Genomic DNA, 20146 nt, shown 5'->3' on the forward strand with positions numbered 1-20146 from the left:
TCAGTGAGGGAGACCATCACTCACATATAAACAGACTTTTACTTAACATTAACTTGATGAGAATTATGTATAATAGATTGCAAGTGCATAACTACATATAGCATCTTCACACACGGTCTCTCTACCTCTTCCAGGCTTACTTATTTCTCCCCAAAGTTCCTTTGTCTTCACCACAACCCAGGACAGTACTACAGTCCAGTAAGTGAGAGTCCTGTCCTCAACCCGTGGTCCCGCTCCCTCTTTTCCCTTAGGGGAACTAGTTTACCACTATGGCAGTAACTTAACATCTTTACTTGCTGACACCTTGGAACTACACCTGTTGCTCGGCAGAACACAACTCTATCACATAACAATGTAAAACATTATAATGCATCACATCACATTGCATATTAACAAGGGGGAATGTGGACACAACTTTCATCTTCTTATACTACATCAGACAAGAATGGGACAAAATTCCTTTCCGAAACCTTCAGCAATTGATCTCCTCACTTCGCTGATGATTACAGAGTGTTATAAAAAGAAGAGGGGATTCCACACAATGGTAGAAATGGCCTGTCCCAACTCTTTTGAGAGTGTTGCAGTCATCAATTTCGAAATATGTTAGTTGTTTTTCAAATGAAATGTAAAAATGTGTCACTTTCAATTTCTAATATGTGTTCTATGCTCTGTTGTGAATAAAATATAGCTGTAAAACATTCTCAAATCATTGCATTCTTGCTACTTTACATTTTACATTGCGTCCCAATTTTTTGGGAACTGGGATTGTAAATGTTCCCTTGACTTCTTGGAAAATTATTTTGATATGTCCTATTGCCTCTACTGTATTGTGATGATATATACCATATGCCTTCATATATGTTTATTTTTTGTAGGTATAGTCTAATCTACTGTTTTAGGCTAGTGTTATGTATCCATTGTTATGAATAAACCACACTTTTGATGACACAAGACTTAAAACAAGATATTTTAAAAATGTTCCTTTTTTTTCTATGGACAATATAATGTGACTACATGTTCATTTTACCTTCGCAGTTGTCCTCGTCTTCTCCACTGATACAGTCCACCTCACCATTGCACTTATTTTCCTCTGGGATGCATACATCTGCCTTACAGTGGAAACTATTTTTACATTCTGAAATGACATATGAAAATAAATAAAATACGAGAGTCAATGTATGCCCCAGCAATAGGAAAGATATGATAATTAAACGTTAAAGTATATTGTGTCAGTGATTAGTCTGTCATAGTTACCTGTACAGCACAGTTCATCACTGAGGTCTCCACAATCATTTTGCCCATTACAAGTTTGATTAAAATCAATGCATTTTCCATTAACACAAGTGAACAGACCTTTGTCACATTCTGCAATAGAACAAGAGATTAGTTACTTGTGCAAATGTTTTATGTATTGTCAGGATTTTTTATAAAAAACAATTTACACTGATGATGCATAAAAAAGCATGCTTTCTAAAAGCTAGCATTCTCTGAACCACAAAGGCTGAAGCCAAACTGATAGCAGCGCGCCACTGTAGGAAAAGTGTGCAGCTTTACCAGTGTCACAGGCCGTGTATCCCCCCTGCACCAAAATATCAAATTTGCCAGACTGTTGGGATATTTGTGTCCTAATGATGAATGAATGGGTGATCAGCTTAAAGAAAATATGTAGGTAAAAGTGGCCAATTTTTGCTGTATTTTCATTCCTGCTGCCCCCCTGAGTTTTTTTTTATAACCCTATAATAGTGTTTCAATGTTATCGGCCTTTTTATTTAGTGCTACTTTTTATGGTCTTTACCAATGGGGCATTGCTCACAGGGCAGTTTGAAGACATGTCCCCAAAGAATTCTGTGTATTACGCCCCCTTGATAAATACAATAAAAATTAGCACCAAATATAAAGGTTCACATTTCCGGAATGGTATACCGGATTTTAAAGAAAGAAAAAAAACCCAGAATACTCAGAGAAGCAGCTGGAATAAAGTAAGAGCAAAAATTGGCCACCTTTGGCCTGGTGACATGTCCTCTTTAACTCCTTCACGACCTTTGACGTACACATACGTCATGGCGATCATGCACAGCACAGGAGTTGTGCCTGTGCGGTCACAGTCAGGCGCTTGGTTTACATGACATACGAGACCTGGGCTGTCATTGCCAGAAGCAGGGGCCTGCACTGCCCCCAGATGTTTAACCCACTAAATGCCACAATCAATATTGGTCGCAGCATTTGGGAGGCTAGGAGAGGGGCCTGACCGTTGACATGGCAATCTGAGGTCATCATGAAGACCTCCGGGTCAGCCAACTATGGCAAGTCTGTTAAACCACGCCAGGAGCATGGTCTAAAAGTCTTCCCCCAGTGCAGCACTGACAGGTATAATGCATTGCACTGCTGGGTATGCAATGCATTATATCAGCGATCAAAATAATAAAAGGTAAAGCCTCATAAAGAAACTAAGTAAAAAGTAAAAAAATTGTAATTGTTTTTAAAAAATATAACAAAATAATAAAAAATAATAATAATATTACACCCATAAATTGGTATATTTATGTAAAAACAAGAATAAATACAAAATGTACACATATTTGCTATTGCAGCATTCGGAATGATGAACACCGTAAAAAAATAAATAAAGAATGTGGCAAAAAACTATTCTTTTTCATCATACTGCCGAACAAAAAGTGGAATAAAATGCAATGAAAAACTCGAATGGAAATAAAAATGGTATCGCGCAAAACGTCATCTAGTCCCGCAAAAAATAAGCCGCCATACAGTTTCATCAGTGGAGAAATAAAAAGCTATAGCTCTCAGAATACAGGAATGCAAAAACAATAATGTTTTCTATAAAACAGTTTTTATTGTGTAAAAGTGGCAAAACATAAAAAAAAATTATATAAATGTGGCACCGCTGTAATCGTACCGACCAGAAGAATAAAACAAGACAGTTAACAAGCCCTCACATGACTCTGTCGGCAGAAACATCAAAAAATTAAAGCTCTCAAAATATGGGGATGCAAAACCTTGTTTTTGCAAAAAAGCTTTTTTAAGTGTGTGACAGCAGCCAAACATAAAAAATTATATAAATCTGGTATTGCTCTAATCGCACCGACCCAAAGAACAAAGTCGTCAAATCACTTATACTGCACGAGAAACTGTGTAAAAAAATAAATAAAACCAATTCTTGACCTGCTGTTGATTTGTTCACTCTGCCTCCCAAAGATCACAGTAAGGCTCCTCACACATTTATCCTGCGCTCTACACTGAGCGCTTACACTGGGGTTTATATGTAAATCTCTGAAATACGTGATTCAGATGGAACCCCGAGTGGAAGATTCCCTATAATGAAGCAGATGGAGACACTGTGGACACCATCTGGCCTATGATCCAGTGGTGTCTGTTTTTTAAGCGTGCAGAAAAGTGCAGCCGGCCACAGTTTTTTGCACCTTTGAAAAGAAGGACACCGCTGAACAGAGGCCAGACGAAGTCCAGAGTAACTTTGCTGCCTCATTATAGTGAATGGATCCCTCAGGGTTTTCATCTGAATAACATCATTTGTAGAGTTAGTGTTACGGGTGTATCAGGTTTGACAGACAGTCATTCTGGATCCAGCTGTAGAAGGTCACTGCGCTTGGCTTTGCAGACACCTTCTTGATCCTTTCATCTCTGTAGTGTAGTGGTATCCTTCTCTCGCTAGAACCCAGCAGTGATCTCCACCTTCTGCTGCTAATTGACACACCCTTGCTTGATCTATAATTGCTCTCAGTGTCTCCAGAAAGTCGCTGGTGATAGAACTATTTTCCTCTACTCAGCCCTGGAGTTCTAGTGGTCAGCTAATTTCTTCTTGGAGTTCCTTGGTGATTGTTGTCGTGATCTGTCTGGTGTCTTCTCAAAGCTAAGTGTATCGTCTTATCTGTTTGCCTTGTTTGTCTTTAGTTGGAGTGGGGCTGACTAGTGCTCACCCTGTCCCCTCCCTACCTAGGGCCTAGCTCTAGGGTTAGTCAGGGATTAGGTATCTTGCTTGGCGCAGAACCTATTTAGGGACGATAGGGGAGTCAGGGTGTTGTAAGATCTGCCTAGGGGTCTCCACTTTCCCTTTCCCTAGTTGTTGGGCTCCCCCCCTTTTCCCATCTTAGGTAATGAAATATCCCATATAATTATTTTGTATTTCAATTTGTAGGCTTACAATGCTATAAAAACGACTTTCTGAAGCCAGAATTCTACTGTAGTATGACTAAGCAGTACTGTAAAGCCACATATGGGATATTGCCACATTCAGCAGAAATTGTGTGACAAATTTTCCTAACATTTTTACCCATTTCCCTGTGGGAAAAGGAAAAATTTGGGGCTATAACAAATTTTTTGCTGTAAAAATGTAATTATTTTTTCTTTACTGCCCAATGGTATAAAATTCTGTGACACATCTGTCTTCTGAATATGATCACTGCATCCTTCACTTAATTCAATGAGAGATGTAGTTTGTAAAATGAGGTCACTTTTGGAGGGGTTCTACTGTTCTGGCACCTCAGGGATTTTGCCATTGTGATATGACACCCTCAAACCAGTCCAAGAAAATTCGAACTACAATATGGCTCTTCTTCCCTTCTGAGCTTCGCACTGTGCCTCAGAAGTAGTTTTTGACCACATATGGGGTCTTTGGCGTACTCAGGAGAAATTGTGTAACAAATGAAACAGTCCATTTTCTCCTATTATCTCATTTGAAAATTGAAAACGTGGGGCCAAAACGACATTTTAGTGGAAAAAATTTAAATTTTCCAATGGCTCAGCCCAATGGTATAGAATTCTGTAAACTGCCTGAGGGTTAAAAATGCTCACTACACCACTGGATGAATTCCTCAAGCAGTGTAGTTTTCAAAATGGGGTCACTTGTGGGGGTTTATGCTATTTTGGCATGTCAGGGGCTCTTCAAATGTGGCTTAGCATCTGCAATCTATTCCAGACAAAATTGCTCTCCTGAATTCAATTGGCGCTCCTTCCCTTCCGAACCCTGCCGTGTGCACAAACAGTAGTTTTCCACCACATATGGGGTATCGTTGTACTCAGGAGAAACTGCACAACAAATTGTATGTTTTTTCTCGTGTTACCATTTTGAATTTTGTAAATTTGGGGCTAAAGCAATATTTTTGTGGGAAACAGTAAAATTTTCATGTTTTCCTTCTACTTCGCTTTAACTCCGGTGAAGCCCCTAAAGGGTTAATAAACTTCTCGAATGTGGTTTTGAGCACCTTGAGGGGTGTAGTTTTTAAAATGGTGTCACTTTTGGGTATTTTCTGTCACATAGGCCCCTTAAAGTCACTTCAAATTTGCTGTGGTCCCTAAAAAAAATGGTTTTATAAATTTTGTTGGAAATATGAGAAATTGCTGATAAAGTTTAAGCCTTCTAACTTCCTAAGAAAAAAAAGTTATGCTGATGTGAAGTAGACATGTGGTAAATGTTATTTATTAACTATTTTGTGTTATATACAGTTGGTACGGAAAGTATTCAGACCTCTTTAAATTTTTCACTCTTTGTTTCATTGCAGCCATTTGGTAAATTCTAAAAAGTTCATTTTTTTTCTCATTAAAGTACACTCTGCAACCCATCTTGACTGAAAAAAAACCCAGAAATGTAGAAATTGTTGCAAATTTATTAAAAAAGAAAAACTGAAATATCACATGGTCATAAGTATTCAGACCCTTTGCTCAGACACTCATATTTAAGTCACATGCTGTCCATTTCCTTGTGATCCTCCTTGAGATGGTTCTACTTCTTCATTGGAGTCCAGCTGTGCTTAATTAAACTGATAGGACTTGATTTGTAAAGGCACACACCTGTCTCTATAAGACCTCACAGCTCACAGTGCATGTCAGACCAAATGAGAATCATGAGCTCAAAGGAACTGCTCAAGGAGCTCAGAGACAGAATTGTGGCAAGGCACAGATCTGGCCAAGGTTACAAAAGAATTTCTGCATTACTCAAGGTTCCTAAGAGCACAGTGGCCTCCATAATCCTTAAATGGAAGAAGTTTGGGACCACCAGAAGTCTTCCTAGACCTGGCCGTCGAGCCAAACTGAGCAATTGTGGGAGAAGAGCCTTGGTGAGAGAGGTAAAGAAGAACCCCAAGATCACTGTGGCTGAGCTCCAGAGATGCAGTAGGGAGATGGGAGAAAGTTCCACAAAGTCAACTATCACTGCAGCCCTCCACCAGTCGGGCATTTATAGCAGAGTGGCCCGACGGAAGCCTCTCCTCAGTGCAAGACATATGAAAGCCTGCATAGAGTTTGCTCAAAAACACATGAAGGACTCCCAGACTATGAGAAATAAGATTCTCTGGTCTGATGAGACAAAGATAGAACTTTTTGGTGATAATTCTAAGCGGTATGTGTGGAGAAAACCAGGCACTGCTTATCACCTGACCAATACAATCCCAACAGTGAAACATGGTGGTGGCAGCATCATGCTATGGGGGTGTTTTTCAGCTGGAGGGACAAGACGATAGGTTTCAATTGAAGGAAACATGAATTCGGACAAGTAAAGAGATATCCTGGATGAAAATCTCTTCCAGAGTGCTCTGGACCTCAAACTTGGCCGAAGGTTCACCTTCCAACAAGACAATGACCCTAAGCAGACAGCTAAAATAACAAAGGAGTGACTTCAGAACAACTCTGTGACCATTCTTGACTGGCCCAGACAGAGCCCGGACCTAAACCCAATTGAGCATCTCTGGAGAGACCTGAAAATGGCTGTCCTCCAACGTTCACCATCCAACCTGACGGAACTGGAGAGGATCTGCAAGGAAGAATGGCAGAGGATCCCCAAATCCAGGTGTGAAAAACTTGTTGCATCATTCCCAAGAAGACTCATGGCTGTACTAGCTCAAAAGGGTGCTTCTACTCAATACTGAGCAAAGGGTCTGAATACTTATGACCATGTGATATTTCAGTTTTTCTTTTTTAATAAATTTGCAAAAATTTCTACATTTCTTTTTTTTTCCAGTCAAGATGGGGTGCAGAGTGTACTTTAATGAGAAAAAAATGACCTTTTTAGAATATACCAAATGGCTGCAATGAAACAAAGAGTAAAAAATTTAAAGGGGTCTGAATACTTTCCGTAACCACTGTAACTATCTGGCTGAAGGGCATAAAAATTCAAAGTTTGAAAATTGCAAAATTTTCACATTTTTTTGTGACATTTTTTATATTTTCAAAAAGAAACATAAATCATATTGACCAAAATGTGCTGGCGCAGGGTACAAGAAGCAGGTAGTTGTCTCTGTTAGCAACTACCTTCATGTTAGTTTTTTGACATATAGTAAAAATAAAAGGCCCGGACCACCCCTTTAAATCATTACTTCAAGAAGTCTACTGTCCTAACTATCTTGAGCAGCAGGACTATATTATAGACAACATTCCTGTGAGTGTATGGGTTTGTTTCTAACAGTATCACAGTTACAACAGTGCCTTATGTTCTGATGTCAGCTAGTGCTTTATCTGGACCATGATACCCACCATTTTTCTCGTCATAACATGAAACACCAGCTCGCTCAGTCTTAGTACTTGTGCTCTTTTTAATACTACATTCAGCCAAAGTACTTTCAGAACCTCGACATTTCACCTGAAGACACTCATGATTGCTTTCTTCATGATTTGAGATATTGTACTTTAATACTGCAATAGTAGCACCTCTGAAACAAAAAAAAGAAAAAAGGGTGCATAGAAATGTTCTATTAGAAAATATAATAATGCTGTTTGAATAGGAACCTGCTTACCCACGTCTGGAAAATGCCCCACCAATCATGAGCACATAGGCCTAAGCTCTTGTATGGCGCTGTGCCCTCCCCTTCACAGCAGAACTCCCGTCAACCGATTAAGCAGGGGATGCAGCACTGCCCTACGTAACAGACTTGTGCTGCAGTTTCTACACATCAGGGATATTATAGCACACAGTTCTAACAGTCTTACGCTGAAACATACAATATATATTACTGTTCATCAGCATCATTACAACTGTATCAATACTTACTGGGGAAAACCAAGTTGTCTGCAGGCTACATTGGATTCTGTGATTGTCCATTTTTCAGAGCACACAAAGGATTCACTATGGTGTTTAGGTAATTTTATTTTTACAATGCCATTTTTGATTGTTGGCTGTCCATTGCTGTGTTTCAAGAATATTTGAAATTTGCCTAAAACATGAAGAAAATAAATGTCAAATTGTATATTATTATGTAAAATAGTTTTAATCTGTAAACTATTATTAGTATACGCAGGATAATGTGGTTAAGCTATAATGCCGATTTTAAAATTGTTTACATTTCACCAATTTTTCACATTTATCAGACTGCCATGAATCAGTGACTCTTTCCCCTTTCTGTTTTGAATGCAAAATGGCACATTGTGTATTTGACATGTGTGAATCTCACAAAATAGTGTACAGATTATGATCTCTGGTCTTTAGAAATCCATACTACAATGTATGACTGGCCTGACCTTACATACTACATATTATACACAAGGTTTATGCGTCTTGAAGCTGACATCCCCAGTATAGGCTTCTGTAGGTAGTATTAAATAAATGTCAGTACTTTTCCCCTGTGTCATTCCTCATTATTACACATAACTTAATTTCTAGACATCTATGGTTTCATTTTTTTCCTGTGTGGATTAGATGGGTTGTTACCGACATCTGGTGAGAATTTCATGTCAATAGCACCTTATTTGATACTTATTTCACCCACTGTGTATATAGATATATACAGTGGCTTGCGAAAGTATTAACCCTCTTGGTTTTTACCTATTTTGTTACATTACATTGTTTAAATATTTTTGTAATCCGATTTGTGTGTGATGCATCAGCACTAAATTGTCTAAGTTGGTGAAGTGAATTAAAAAAATATACAGTACAGACCAAAAGTTTGGACACACCTTCTCATTTAAAGATTTTTCTGTATTTTCATGACTATGAAAATTGTACATTCACACTGAAGGCATCAAAACTATGAATTAACACATGTGGAATTATATACTTAACAAAAAAGTGTGAAACAACTGAAAATATGTCTTATATTCTAGGTTCTTCAAAGTAGCCACCTTTTGCTTTGATGACTGCTTTGCACACTCTTGGCATTCTCTTGATGAGCTTCAAGAGGTAGTCACTGGAAATGGTTTTCACTTCACAGGTGTGCCCTGTCAGGTTTAATAAGTGGGATTTCTTGCCTTATAAATGGAGTTGGGACCATCAGTTGCGTTGTGCAGAAGTCAGGTGGATACACAGCTGATAGTCCTACTGAATAGACTGTTAGAATTTGTATTATAGCAAGAAAAAAGCAGCTAAGTAAAGAAAAACGAGTGGCCATCATTACTTTAAGAAATGAAGGTCAGTCAGTCCGAAAAATTGGGCAAACTTTGAAAGTGTCCCCAAGTGCAGTTGCTAAAAGCGCTACAAAGAAACTGGCTCACATGAGGACCGCCCCAGGAAAGGAAGACCAAGAGTCACCTCTGCTTCTGAGGATAAGTTTATCCGAGTCACCAGCCTCAGAAATCGCAGGTTAACAGCAGCTCAGATTAGAGACCAGGTCAATGCAACACAGAGTTCGAGCAGCAGACACATCTCTTCAACAACTGTTAAGAGGAGACTTTGTGCAGCAGGCCTTCATGGTAAAATAGCTGCTAGGAAACCACTGCTAAGGACAGGCAACAAGCAGAAGAGACTTGTTTGGGCTAAAGAACACAAGGAATGGACATTAGACCAGTGGAAATCTGTGCTTTGGTCTGATGAGTCCAAATTTGAGATCTTTGGTTCCAACCACCGTGTCTTTGTGCGACGCAGAAAAGGTGAATGGATGGACTCTACATGCCTGGTTCCCACCGTGAAGCATGGAGGAGGAGGAGTGATGGTGTGGGGGTGCTTTGCTGGTGACACTGTTGGGGATTTATTCAAAATTGAAGGCATACTGAGCCAGCATTGCTACCACAGCATCTTGCAGCGCCATGCTATTCCATCCGGTTTGCGTTTAGTTGGACCATCATTTATTTTTCAACAGGACAATGACCCCAAACACACCTCCAGGCTGTGTAAGGGCTATTTGTCCAAGAGGGAGAGTGATGGGGTTCCACGCCAGATGACCTGGCCTCCACAGTCACCAGACCTGAACCCAATCGAGATGGTTTGGGGTGAGCTGGACCGCAGAGTGAAGGCAAAAGGGCCAACAAGTGCTAAGCATCTCTGGGAACTCCTTCAAGATTGTTGGAAGACCATTTCCGGTGACTACCTCTTGAAGCTCATCAAGAGAATGTCAAGAGTGTGCAAAGCAGTCATCAAAGCAGTCATTCTAGACCAATATCTGATTTGTGGGTAGAGCACGAATATAAAGTAACATATTTCCGTCAGTGATTTCTTCATAAATAGAACAGAACACATTTCAAACACAAGCAGCATAGATGTTAGTAATCATAAGCAAACTATAAGGCTGCGTTCCCACAATGAGGTTTGGTGACTTTTTCACTCTGCATATTTAAGAAAAAATGCAAGTAACATATTTTACTTACCGTATTTTTCGGATCATAAGACGCACCTCAAATTTTGGGGTGTAAAATAGGAAAAAAAAATTTTTTACAAGATGGGAGTTCGTCTTCTAGTCTGAATAGGTATCTTACCTGGGGGGGCGGTGGAGCGGGTGTCACAGGAGACCGGGTCCCTCAGGAAGCCGGCGGAAGTGGAGAAATGCTGCGAACCCTGGGTGCGAGAAGGGGGTGCTCAAGCAGTGGGGCGTTGTGGTGGTGGTGGAGCAGAATCGTAAGAAGTAGGGCCCTCCGTTCCTCCCCATTAGGAACCCAGTGGCGGCAGCAGAAGAGGTGAGATGCTGCAGGGCTGGTGTGTGTCTGGCTGTCGGCGGTGAGGCAGAGTGGCGTGCGCTGCAGGGTCCTCCATTCCCTCCCTGCTGAAGGAGGGAATGGAGGACCCTGCTTCCTACGATCCCGCTCCACCACCACCGCAACTCCCCGGTTAGCTACATTCGGACCATAAGTTGCACCCCCTTTTCCCTCCAAAATTTGTTGAAAAAAAAAGTGCGTCTTATGGTCTGAGAAATACTGGAATATCAAAAACTCACCAAAAGCTCATCATGGGAACGGAGCCTCAGGACTCATTTAGATATCAGTTTTTCATGCATGTGTTCTATCAGTGTTTTTCACAAATAGGACACCTTCCAATTATGGTCTATAGAGCTGTTCACATGTCAATGTTTTTTGAGGACCTTGTGTTGGCAAAAAATCATAGAGACAAGTCCATTTTTTATTCGAGTCATGGATCAAAATTACCCAAAAAAGGCTATGGGTCTGTGAAAATCACAGACAACACATATTGCCATCAGTGTACAAACTGTGTGCTGTCCATGATTAACATTCACCCTAATGAATAAGAGAAGCTTTTCAATGTATTTATTTATTTTTTAATCAGTGAAATGAATACTGATGGTAAAAACTGACAAATGACCAAATGTTGATGAAATTTGGACCCAAACTACTTATAAACAATGGTCCGTGTTTTTACATCCGAAAAAAATAATGGATGTCTGTATATACATGGCCAACATACAGTAAACAGTGCATAGCAGATATTCTGATGCCCTCACCAGCGCATGGAGACTCAGAGTTAAACCTGTATTTTTGGTCGTTGCATTCAGCAGCCTTCAACTGACAGTAGGTCAGAAATGATTTGTTGGTTTCACTGCATGCCCCTATGGTCTTATTTTTAGGACATTGGTAAGCGATCTTACAAATACACCTCCCATCCACACATCTCTGCCAGGGAGCACAAAACACTTTATGACATGAATTAATAGTGTACTTCTCATCCCAACATTTCTTCATTTGCTTCTCTGATGTGGTGCCCTGCAAAAGACAAGATGTTAATTAAAATGCAGTAGATTATCTAATTAAGGTGTTTAAATTCTGTCTTTAAATGTTTATTGAAGAGTTGCATTATGTATGTAGTGTGGCAAGACGACTCACTCGGCAGCAGTCGGAAGTAGACACAGGAACGGTTTCGTCTGCAGGTTTATTATGTCAGCATAAAGCACTGCAGACTTCAGCAAAAATAAACTCAGCCTTGCTGGCATAAAGATAAAGCAAAAGACAAATGGTAACACAGTCCATAGGTATGTGGGTTCGCCTGCACCAATTTGCAGCACCTTCAACTCGTCCTGAGCTGAAGTTACACAACCTAGAGCAGGGGTCTCAAACACACGGCCCGCGGGCCGCATGCGGCCCCTCCGGCTGCTTCTTGCAGCCTGCAGGCACAGACCCCGTAACGATCGCGGCTCTCTCCAGCAGCCGCCGACATCAGAGCTGTAATGCAGTGTATTGCCGTGCAGAGACCGGCTCTCTGCACAGCAATTCCAGTGTCAGCCGCCGGCCTATCAGAGGCCAGCAGCTGACATCTGCATCCCACCACAGCGGCGTATGACGTCACTGCCATGCGCATGACGCGCCCCCTGGGCCAGTGTTGTTGGGGGGATACCCGGAGCCGGATCAGATGGGGGTTGTAGTCTCCAAGTGGCTGTGACCCGGTCCGTGCCCAGGGTGTCAAGCTCAGTGTGTGGCAGTCCTTATGATGTTACTAGATGTTCTTTTGTGTCGACTACGCCACCCGTTGAATTGCGGTCAATACGGCCGCCGCTGCAGCAGGGTCCGCTGAGGCTGGTGATGTATGTGCAGCTCTGGTAGTATAACCCCCAACGGGAGGGGTATAGCCTCAGGGGGTCAGTTGCAGAGGATGGGGGTTGTGGTGGTGCAGCGAGGATGGAAATGAGACTCAGAGTCGGGCTGTGCAGTTCAGGGTTTGTTTACTTACTGCAGTTGTTCTGGTCACTCCGGCCTTGAGTGACCACCCGAGCCGCGCTGCGTCCACCAGGTCCTGGACTCGGCCAACCCCCAAGTAGTTCTGGAGCGTGGTTCTGAGCTCCCTTTCTGTCCTGTCCTCTTCTCTGGCCTTCCCCACCAGGGATCCACCTATGTCCGGCTCCCTCGGGCCTCTTGGTGGTAAACCCTTGTCTCTGGGTTCCCTGACCCTATTCGTGGTCTGCCTTCCGGGTGGATTTAGTGGGTGATCGTGGCAGATCCTGCCCACGACCTCCGGTTCCTGGCTAAGGTGTGCTGTAGCCTCTGCCAGCTTGGGATCCGGTACCCTGTTGCCAACTCTTCACCCTCTGGTCTAATTTGGGCTCTTGGAGTTCCTTCTTTCTCCCCCTCTGGGTCTTTCTTTCTCCTCTCTCTCTCTTTTGGCCTTGGAGCTGCTCTTCTCCTCTGCTCTGCTTCTCTGACTGACTGACTCTGATCTAAGATGGTTCCCACCTTATATACTCCCTCTATGTGTGAGCTCAGGTGACCAGCACCTAATGAGCTCCTAGCACTACCCAGACTGCTCCCCCTATCTGCCCCTACACTACTAGGATGTTCCACCCCCCTCCCACTCCAGCCAGGAACAGACACTGTTGTACCTGCACATTTCTCTAGTGGGAGTACCATCGGTCTGTTCCCCGGAAATGGGATGTGTGTAGTGCATGCAGCTAACTGAGCTCAGTTCCACACTCCATCCTTACCCGGGAGTGGAATATCACACCTCTGGCTGAGGTGCAATACCCCTGTAGCAGCCGAATCCTCAGGGTGCTACACGCAGATATCAGCTGCTGGCCTCTGATAGGCCGGCGGCTGACACTGGTATTGCTGTGCAGAGAGCCGGTCTCTGCGCGGCAATACACTGCATTACAGAGCTGCTGGCGGCTGCTGGAGAGAGCTGCGATCGTTATGGGGTCTGTGCCTGCGGGCCACAGGTGCAGAAAGGACGCCGAGGGAACGGAGGACAGGTGAGAATCTTTTTTTTTTTTCTCTGTCATGTGAAATACACCACAGGGGACCTGTGCTCAGTATGGGGGGGGGCCTGAGCGCTGTGTGGGGGGACGGGGACCCTGAACGCAGTATGGGGGAACGGGGACCCTGAGCGCAGTATGGGGGGGCGGGGACCCTGTGCGCAGTATGGGGGGGGGGACGGGGACCCTGAGCGCAGTATGGGGGGCACGGGGACCCTGAGCGCAGTATGGGGGGACGGGGACCCTGAGCGCAGTATGAGGGGGACGGGGACCCTGAGCGCAGTATGGGGGGGACAGGGACCCTGTGGGCAGTATTGGGGGGATGGGGACCCTGTGCGCAGTATTGGGGGGACGGGGACCCTGTGCGCAGTATTGGGGGTACGGGGACCCTGTGCGCAGTATTGGGGGGACCGGGACCCTGTGCGCAGTATTGGGGGGGACGGGGACCCTGTGCGCTGTATTGGGGGGGACAGGGACCCTGTGCGCAGTATTGGGGGGGGCGGGGACCCTGTGCGCAGTATTGGGGGGGGATGGGGACCCTGTGCGCAGTATGGGGGAGGACATGTCTGCAAGATAAGGACCAGGATGGGGGAGATGACTGGAAGATAAGGACCAGGATGGGGGACCATGTCTGCAATATGGGGGACCTGGATGGGAGACCATGTCTGCAATATGGGGACCATGTCTGCAATATGGGGGACCTGGATGGGAGACCTTGTCTGCCATATGGGGGACCTGGATGGGAGACCATGTCTGCAATATGGAGAACCATGTCTGCAATATGGGGAACATGTCTGCAATATGGGGGACCTGGATGGGGGACCATTTCTGCAATATGAGGGACCTGGATGGGGGACCATGTCTGCAATATGGGGGACCTGGAGGGGAGACCATGTCTGCAATAGGGGGGACCTGGATGGGAGACCATGTCTGCAATATGGGGGACCTGGATGGGAGACCATGTCTGCAATATGGGGGACCTGGAGGGGAGACCATGTCTGCAATATGGGGGATCTGGAGGGGAGACCATGTCGGCAATATGGGGGACCTGGAGGGGAGACCATGTCTGCAATATGGGGGACCTGGAGGGGAGACCATGTCTGCAATATGGGGGACCTGGAGGGGAGACCATGTCTGCAATATGGGGGACCTGAAGGGGAGACCATGTCTGCAATATGGGGGACCTGGAGGGGAGACCATGTCTGCAATATGGGGGACCTGGAGGGGAGACCATGTCTGCAATATGGGGGACCTGGAAGGGAGACTATGTCTGCAATATGGGGGACCTGGAGGGGAGACCATGTCTGCAATATAGGGGGTCTGGAGGGGAGATCATGTCTGCAATATGGGGGACCTGGAGGGGAGACCATGTCTGCAATATGGGGGACCTGGAGGGGAGACCATGTCGGCAATATGGGAGACCTGGAGGGGAGACCATGTCTGCAATATGGGGGATCTGGAGGGGAGACCATGTCTGCAATATGGGGGACCTGGAGGGGAGACCATGTCGGCAATATGGGCGAACTGGAGGGGAAACCATGTCTGCAATATGGGGGACCTGGAGGGGAGACCATGTCGGCAATATGGGCGACCTGGAGGGGAGACCATGTCTGCAATATGGGGGACCTGGAGGGGAGACCATGTCGGCAATATGGGCGACCTGGAGGGGAGACCATATCTGCAATATGGGGGACCTGGAGGGGAGACCATGTCTGCAATATGGGGGACCTGGAGGGGAGACCATGTCTGCTATATGGGGGACCCGGAGGGGAGACCATGTCTGCAATATGGGGGACCTGGAGGGGAGAACATGTCGACAATATGGGGGACCTGGAGGGGAGACCATGTCTGCAATATGGGGGACCCGGAGGGGAGACCATGTCTGCAATATGGGGGACCTGGAGGGGAGAACATGTCGACAATATGGGGGACCTGGAGGGGAGACCATGTCGGCAATATGGGGGTCCTGGAGGGGAGACCATGTCTGCAATATGGGGGACCTGGAGGGGAGAACATGTTGACAATATGGGGGACCTGGAGGGGAGACCATGTCGGCAATATGGGGGACCTGGAGGGGAGACCATGTCTGCAATATGGGGACCTGGAGGGGAGAACATGTCGGCAATATGGGGGACCTGGAGGGGAGACCATGTGGGCAATATGGGGGACCTGGAGGGGAGACCATGTCTGCAATATGGGGGACCTGGAGGGGAGAACATGTCGACAATATGGGGGACCTGGAGAGGAGACCATGTCGGCAATATGGGGGACCTGGAGGGGAGACCATGTCTGCAATATGGGGGACCTGGAGGGGAGAACATGTCGACAATATGGGGGACCTGGAGGGGAGACCATGTCTGCAATATAGGGGACCTGGAGGGGAGACCATGTCTGCAATATGGGGGACCTGGAGGGGAGACCATGTCTGCAATATGGGGGACCTGGAGGGGAGACCATGTCTGCAATATGGGGGACACAGAGGGGAGACCATGTCTGCAATATGGGGGACCTGGAGGGGAGAACATGTCGACAATATGGGGGACCTGGAGGGGAGACCATGTCTGCAATATGGGGGACCCGGAGGGGAGACCATGTCTGCAATATGGGGGACCTGGAGGGGAGAACATGTCGACAATATGGGGGACCTGGAGGGGAGACCATGTCGGCAATATGGGGGACCTGGAGGGGAGACCATGTCGGCAATATGGGGGTCCTGGAGGGGAGACCATGTCTGCAATATGGGGGACCTGGAGGGGAGAACATGTTGACAATATGGGGAACCTGGAGGGGAGACCATGTCGGCAATATGGGGGACCTGGAGGGGAGACCATGTCTGCAATATGGGGACCTGGAGGGGAGAACATGTCAGCAATATGGGGGACCTGGAGGGGAGACCATGTGGGCAATATGGGGGACCTGGAGGGGAGACCATGTCTGCAATATGGGGGACCTGGAGGGGAGAACATGTCGACAATATGGGGGACCTGGAGAGGAGACCATGTCAGCAATATGGGGGACCTGGAGGGGAGACCATGTCTGCAATATAGGGGACCTGGAGGGGAGACCATGTCTGCAATATGGGGGACCTGGAGGGGAGACCATGTCTGCAATATGGGGGACCTGGAGGGGAGACCATGTCTGCAATATGGGGGACACAGAGGGGAGACCATGTCTGCAATATGGGGGACCTGGAGGGGAGAACATGTCGACAATATGGGGGACCTGGAGGGGAGACCATGTCTGCAATATGGGGGACCCGGAGGGGAGACCATGTCTGCAATATGGGGGACCTGGAGGGGAGAACATGTCGACAATAGGGGGGACCTGGAGGGGAGACCATGTCGGCAATATGGGGGACCTGGAGGGGAGACCATGTCTGCAATATGGGGGACCTGGAGGGGAGAACATGTTGACAATATGGGGACCTGGAGGGGAGAACATGTCGGCAATATGGGGGACCTGGAGGGGAGACCATGTGGGCAATATGGGGGACCTGGAGGGGAGACCATGTCTGCAATATGGGGGACCTGGAGGGGAGAACATGTCGACAATATGGGGGACCTGGAGGGGAGACCATGTCGGCAATATGGGGGACCTGGAGGGGAGACCATGTCTCCAATATAGGGGACCTGGAGGGGAGACCATGTCTGCAATATGGGGGACCTGGAGGGGAGACCATGTCTGCAATATGGGGTACCTGGAGGGGAGACCATGTCTGCAATATGGGGGACCCAGAGGGGAGACCATGTCTGCAATATGGGGGACCTGGAGGGGAGACCATGTCTGCAATATGGGGGACCTGGAAGGGCGACCATGTTTGCAACATGGGGGACCTGGAGGGGAGACCATGTCTGCAATATGGGGGACCTGGAGGGGAGACCATGTCTGCAATATGGGGGACCTGGAGGGAGACATTGTCTGCAAAATGAGGACCAGTTCAAAAGGTGTATAGAAAATAAAATGGTATCACTAAAACTGTCATTTTGTCATGCAAATAATGTGGCCCCCCAAATTAAATGTTTTTCCGTGTGCGGCCCATATGCCCAGCTGAGTTTGAGACCCCTGACCTAGAGACTAGTCTCTCCAGACTCACCACAACAGAAAAAAATTACTGAGCATTTAAACTTGCTGAGGCACACCCTGAGGGGGAGATATGGTGAATGATGTCCCTCCCATCTCTATGTCATTCACACCAAACCACTCCTTTCACAATGGTGATTTAAACCCCTAACATATAACATGCTGGAGAATAGTTGTAAGTTCAGTTCGCTAAGGCTAGCAGCCGTAGCAAACCATACCTCCCCTCGCATATAACACCAATGACTCTGTCACATATTCCCCCCCTCTGTCCAAAGCCGGGGGTTTGGGCACCTTCAGACACCAAACAGGGAATCCTGGAGAGGGAATCAGCATTAGCGTGTAACTTCCCAGGTCTATGCTCCACGTGAAAATTAAAGTCTTGGAGACCTAAGAACCACCTAGTTACCCGGGCATTCTTACCCTTCTTTTCCCTCATCCATCTCAACGAGGCATGGTCTGACACCAATTTAAACTTTCGGCCAAGTAGGTAATATCTTAGCATGTCTATGGTCCATTTTATGGCTAAGCATTCTTTCTCCACAATGGCATAATTTTTATCACAGGACGAGAGCTTCCAGCTCATATAAAGGATGGGATGCTCTTCCCTATTTATCTCTTGGGACAGCACGGCTCCTAGGCCAACTTCTGAAGCATCGGTCTGGACCACAAATTCTTTAGTAAAGTCTGGCGCCACCAGGACCGGCTGCTTACAGAGTGCCAACTTCAGCTGTTGGAACCCCATCTCTGTTTCAACCATCGTTGATTTGGTGCCTTTCAGAAGGTCCATCAGTGGTGCGGGAATCATGGCAAAATTTGGGATAAAAAGCCAGTAGTGTCCCGCGATTCCAAGAAACGCTCTCACCTTCTTCTTGGAGAGCTGTTGCGGCCAGTTGTGAATTGCCTCGATCTTATTGATCTGTGGCTTAATTGTGCCTCTCCCAATAATAATAATAATAATAATAGTAATAGTTTTTATTTTTATAGCGCCAACATATTCCGCAGCACTTTACAAATTTTAGGGGGGACATATACAGACAGTACAGAATAAGCATATCTCATATCGAAAGGAGTGAGGGCCCTGCTCGCAAGCTTACAGTCTATGAGGAAATGGGGGAGACACAAAAGGTAAAAAGTACATATATTGTATAATGCAGCCTTGATATACTAAATAGGATAAATAATACATGGACTGGTCGCCTGCCAGTATGTGTACCGTCCTGACAGAGGCTATTGAGTGCATGGTTGGTATGAACCTGAAGTTGAAGAAGATTTTAATATGGGGGAAAACTGGGACGGACAGAGTGTGTTTAGGTGATACGCCAGTCTAAAGAAATGTGTTTTTAGGGTTCGCTTGAAACTGTGGGTATTGGGAATTAATCGAACTGTCCTGGGTAGTGCATTCCAAAGAATTGGCACAGCACGCGAGAAATCTTGGAGACGGGAGTGCGAAGTTCGGATTATGGAGGAATTTAGTTTTAAGTCATTTGCAGAACGGAGGGCACGTGTAGGGTGGTAGACTGAGACAAGGGAGGAGATGTAGGGGGGTACTGAAGCATGGAGCGCTTTGTGGGTAAGCGTGATAAGTTTAAATTGAACTCTATATTGGATGGGCAACCAATGCAATGACTGGCACAGGGAAGAGGCATCGGTGTAGCGGTTGGCGAGGAATATGATCCTGGCTGCTGTGTTAAGGACGGATTGGAGAGGGGAGAGTTTAGTAAGAGGGAGACCGATTAGTAGAGCGTTGCAATAGTCAAGACGAGAATGAATAAGAGCTACAGTAAGAGTTTTTGCTGAGTCAAAGGTGAAAAAAGTCCTGATGCTTGAGATGTTTTTGAGGTATAGATGACATGAACGAGCGAGTGATTTGATGTGAGGAGTGAAAGAAAGATCTGAATCAAAAATGACCCCAAGACAGAGGGCTTGTTGCTGGGGAGTAATGGTTGAGCCACAAACGGAAATGGCAATATCGGGCACAGGTAGGTTAGTGGAGGGAGGAAAGACGAGTAGTTCAGTTTTTAGACACGGCACGGCAGAAAGACAATCACTGGTCTTTTGTAGTAATGCAGGAGTGATGTCCGGAGCAGAGGTGTATAATTGGGTGTCATCAGCATAGAGATGGTACTGAAAACCGAATCTACTGATTGTTTGTCCAATAGGAGCGGTGTATAAGGAGAAAAGAAGGGGGCCTAGGACTGATCCTTGAG

The 20146-nt window shown here is 45.7% G+C and overlaps 1 protein-coding gene across 1 annotated transcript in view; it reads right to left on the reverse strand.

Annotated features, from left to right (window-relative positions):
* CFI (complement factor I) overlaps positions 1–20146 on the reverse strand; it is a 90734-nt gene that overhangs the window by 46400 nt on the left and 24188 nt on the right. Inside the window, exons 2-6 of the mRNA XM_073640760.1 lie at positions 11625–11883; positions 8015–8177; positions 7501–7676; positions 1255–1365; positions 1028–1135 (exon numbers count right to left, since the gene is read on the reverse strand). Of these exons, the coding sequence (XP_073496861.1) occupies positions 1028–1135; positions 1255–1365; positions 7501–7676; positions 8015–8177; positions 11625–11883 (817 nt within the window). The remainder of the gene's footprint in view (positions 1–1027; positions 1136–1254; positions 1366–7500; positions 7677–8014; positions 8178–11624; positions 11884–20146) is intronic.

The sequence above is a fragment of the Phyllobates terribilis genome, unplaced genomic scaffold (genome assembly GCF_046119375.1).
Source record: "Phyllobates terribilis strain yellow unplaced genomic scaffold, ASM4611937v1 Scaffold_1__5_contigs__length_1240528914, whole genome shotgun sequence".
Taxonomy (NCBI): domain Eukaryota; kingdom Metazoa; phylum Chordata; class Amphibia; order Anura; family Dendrobatidae; genus Phyllobates; species Phyllobates terribilis.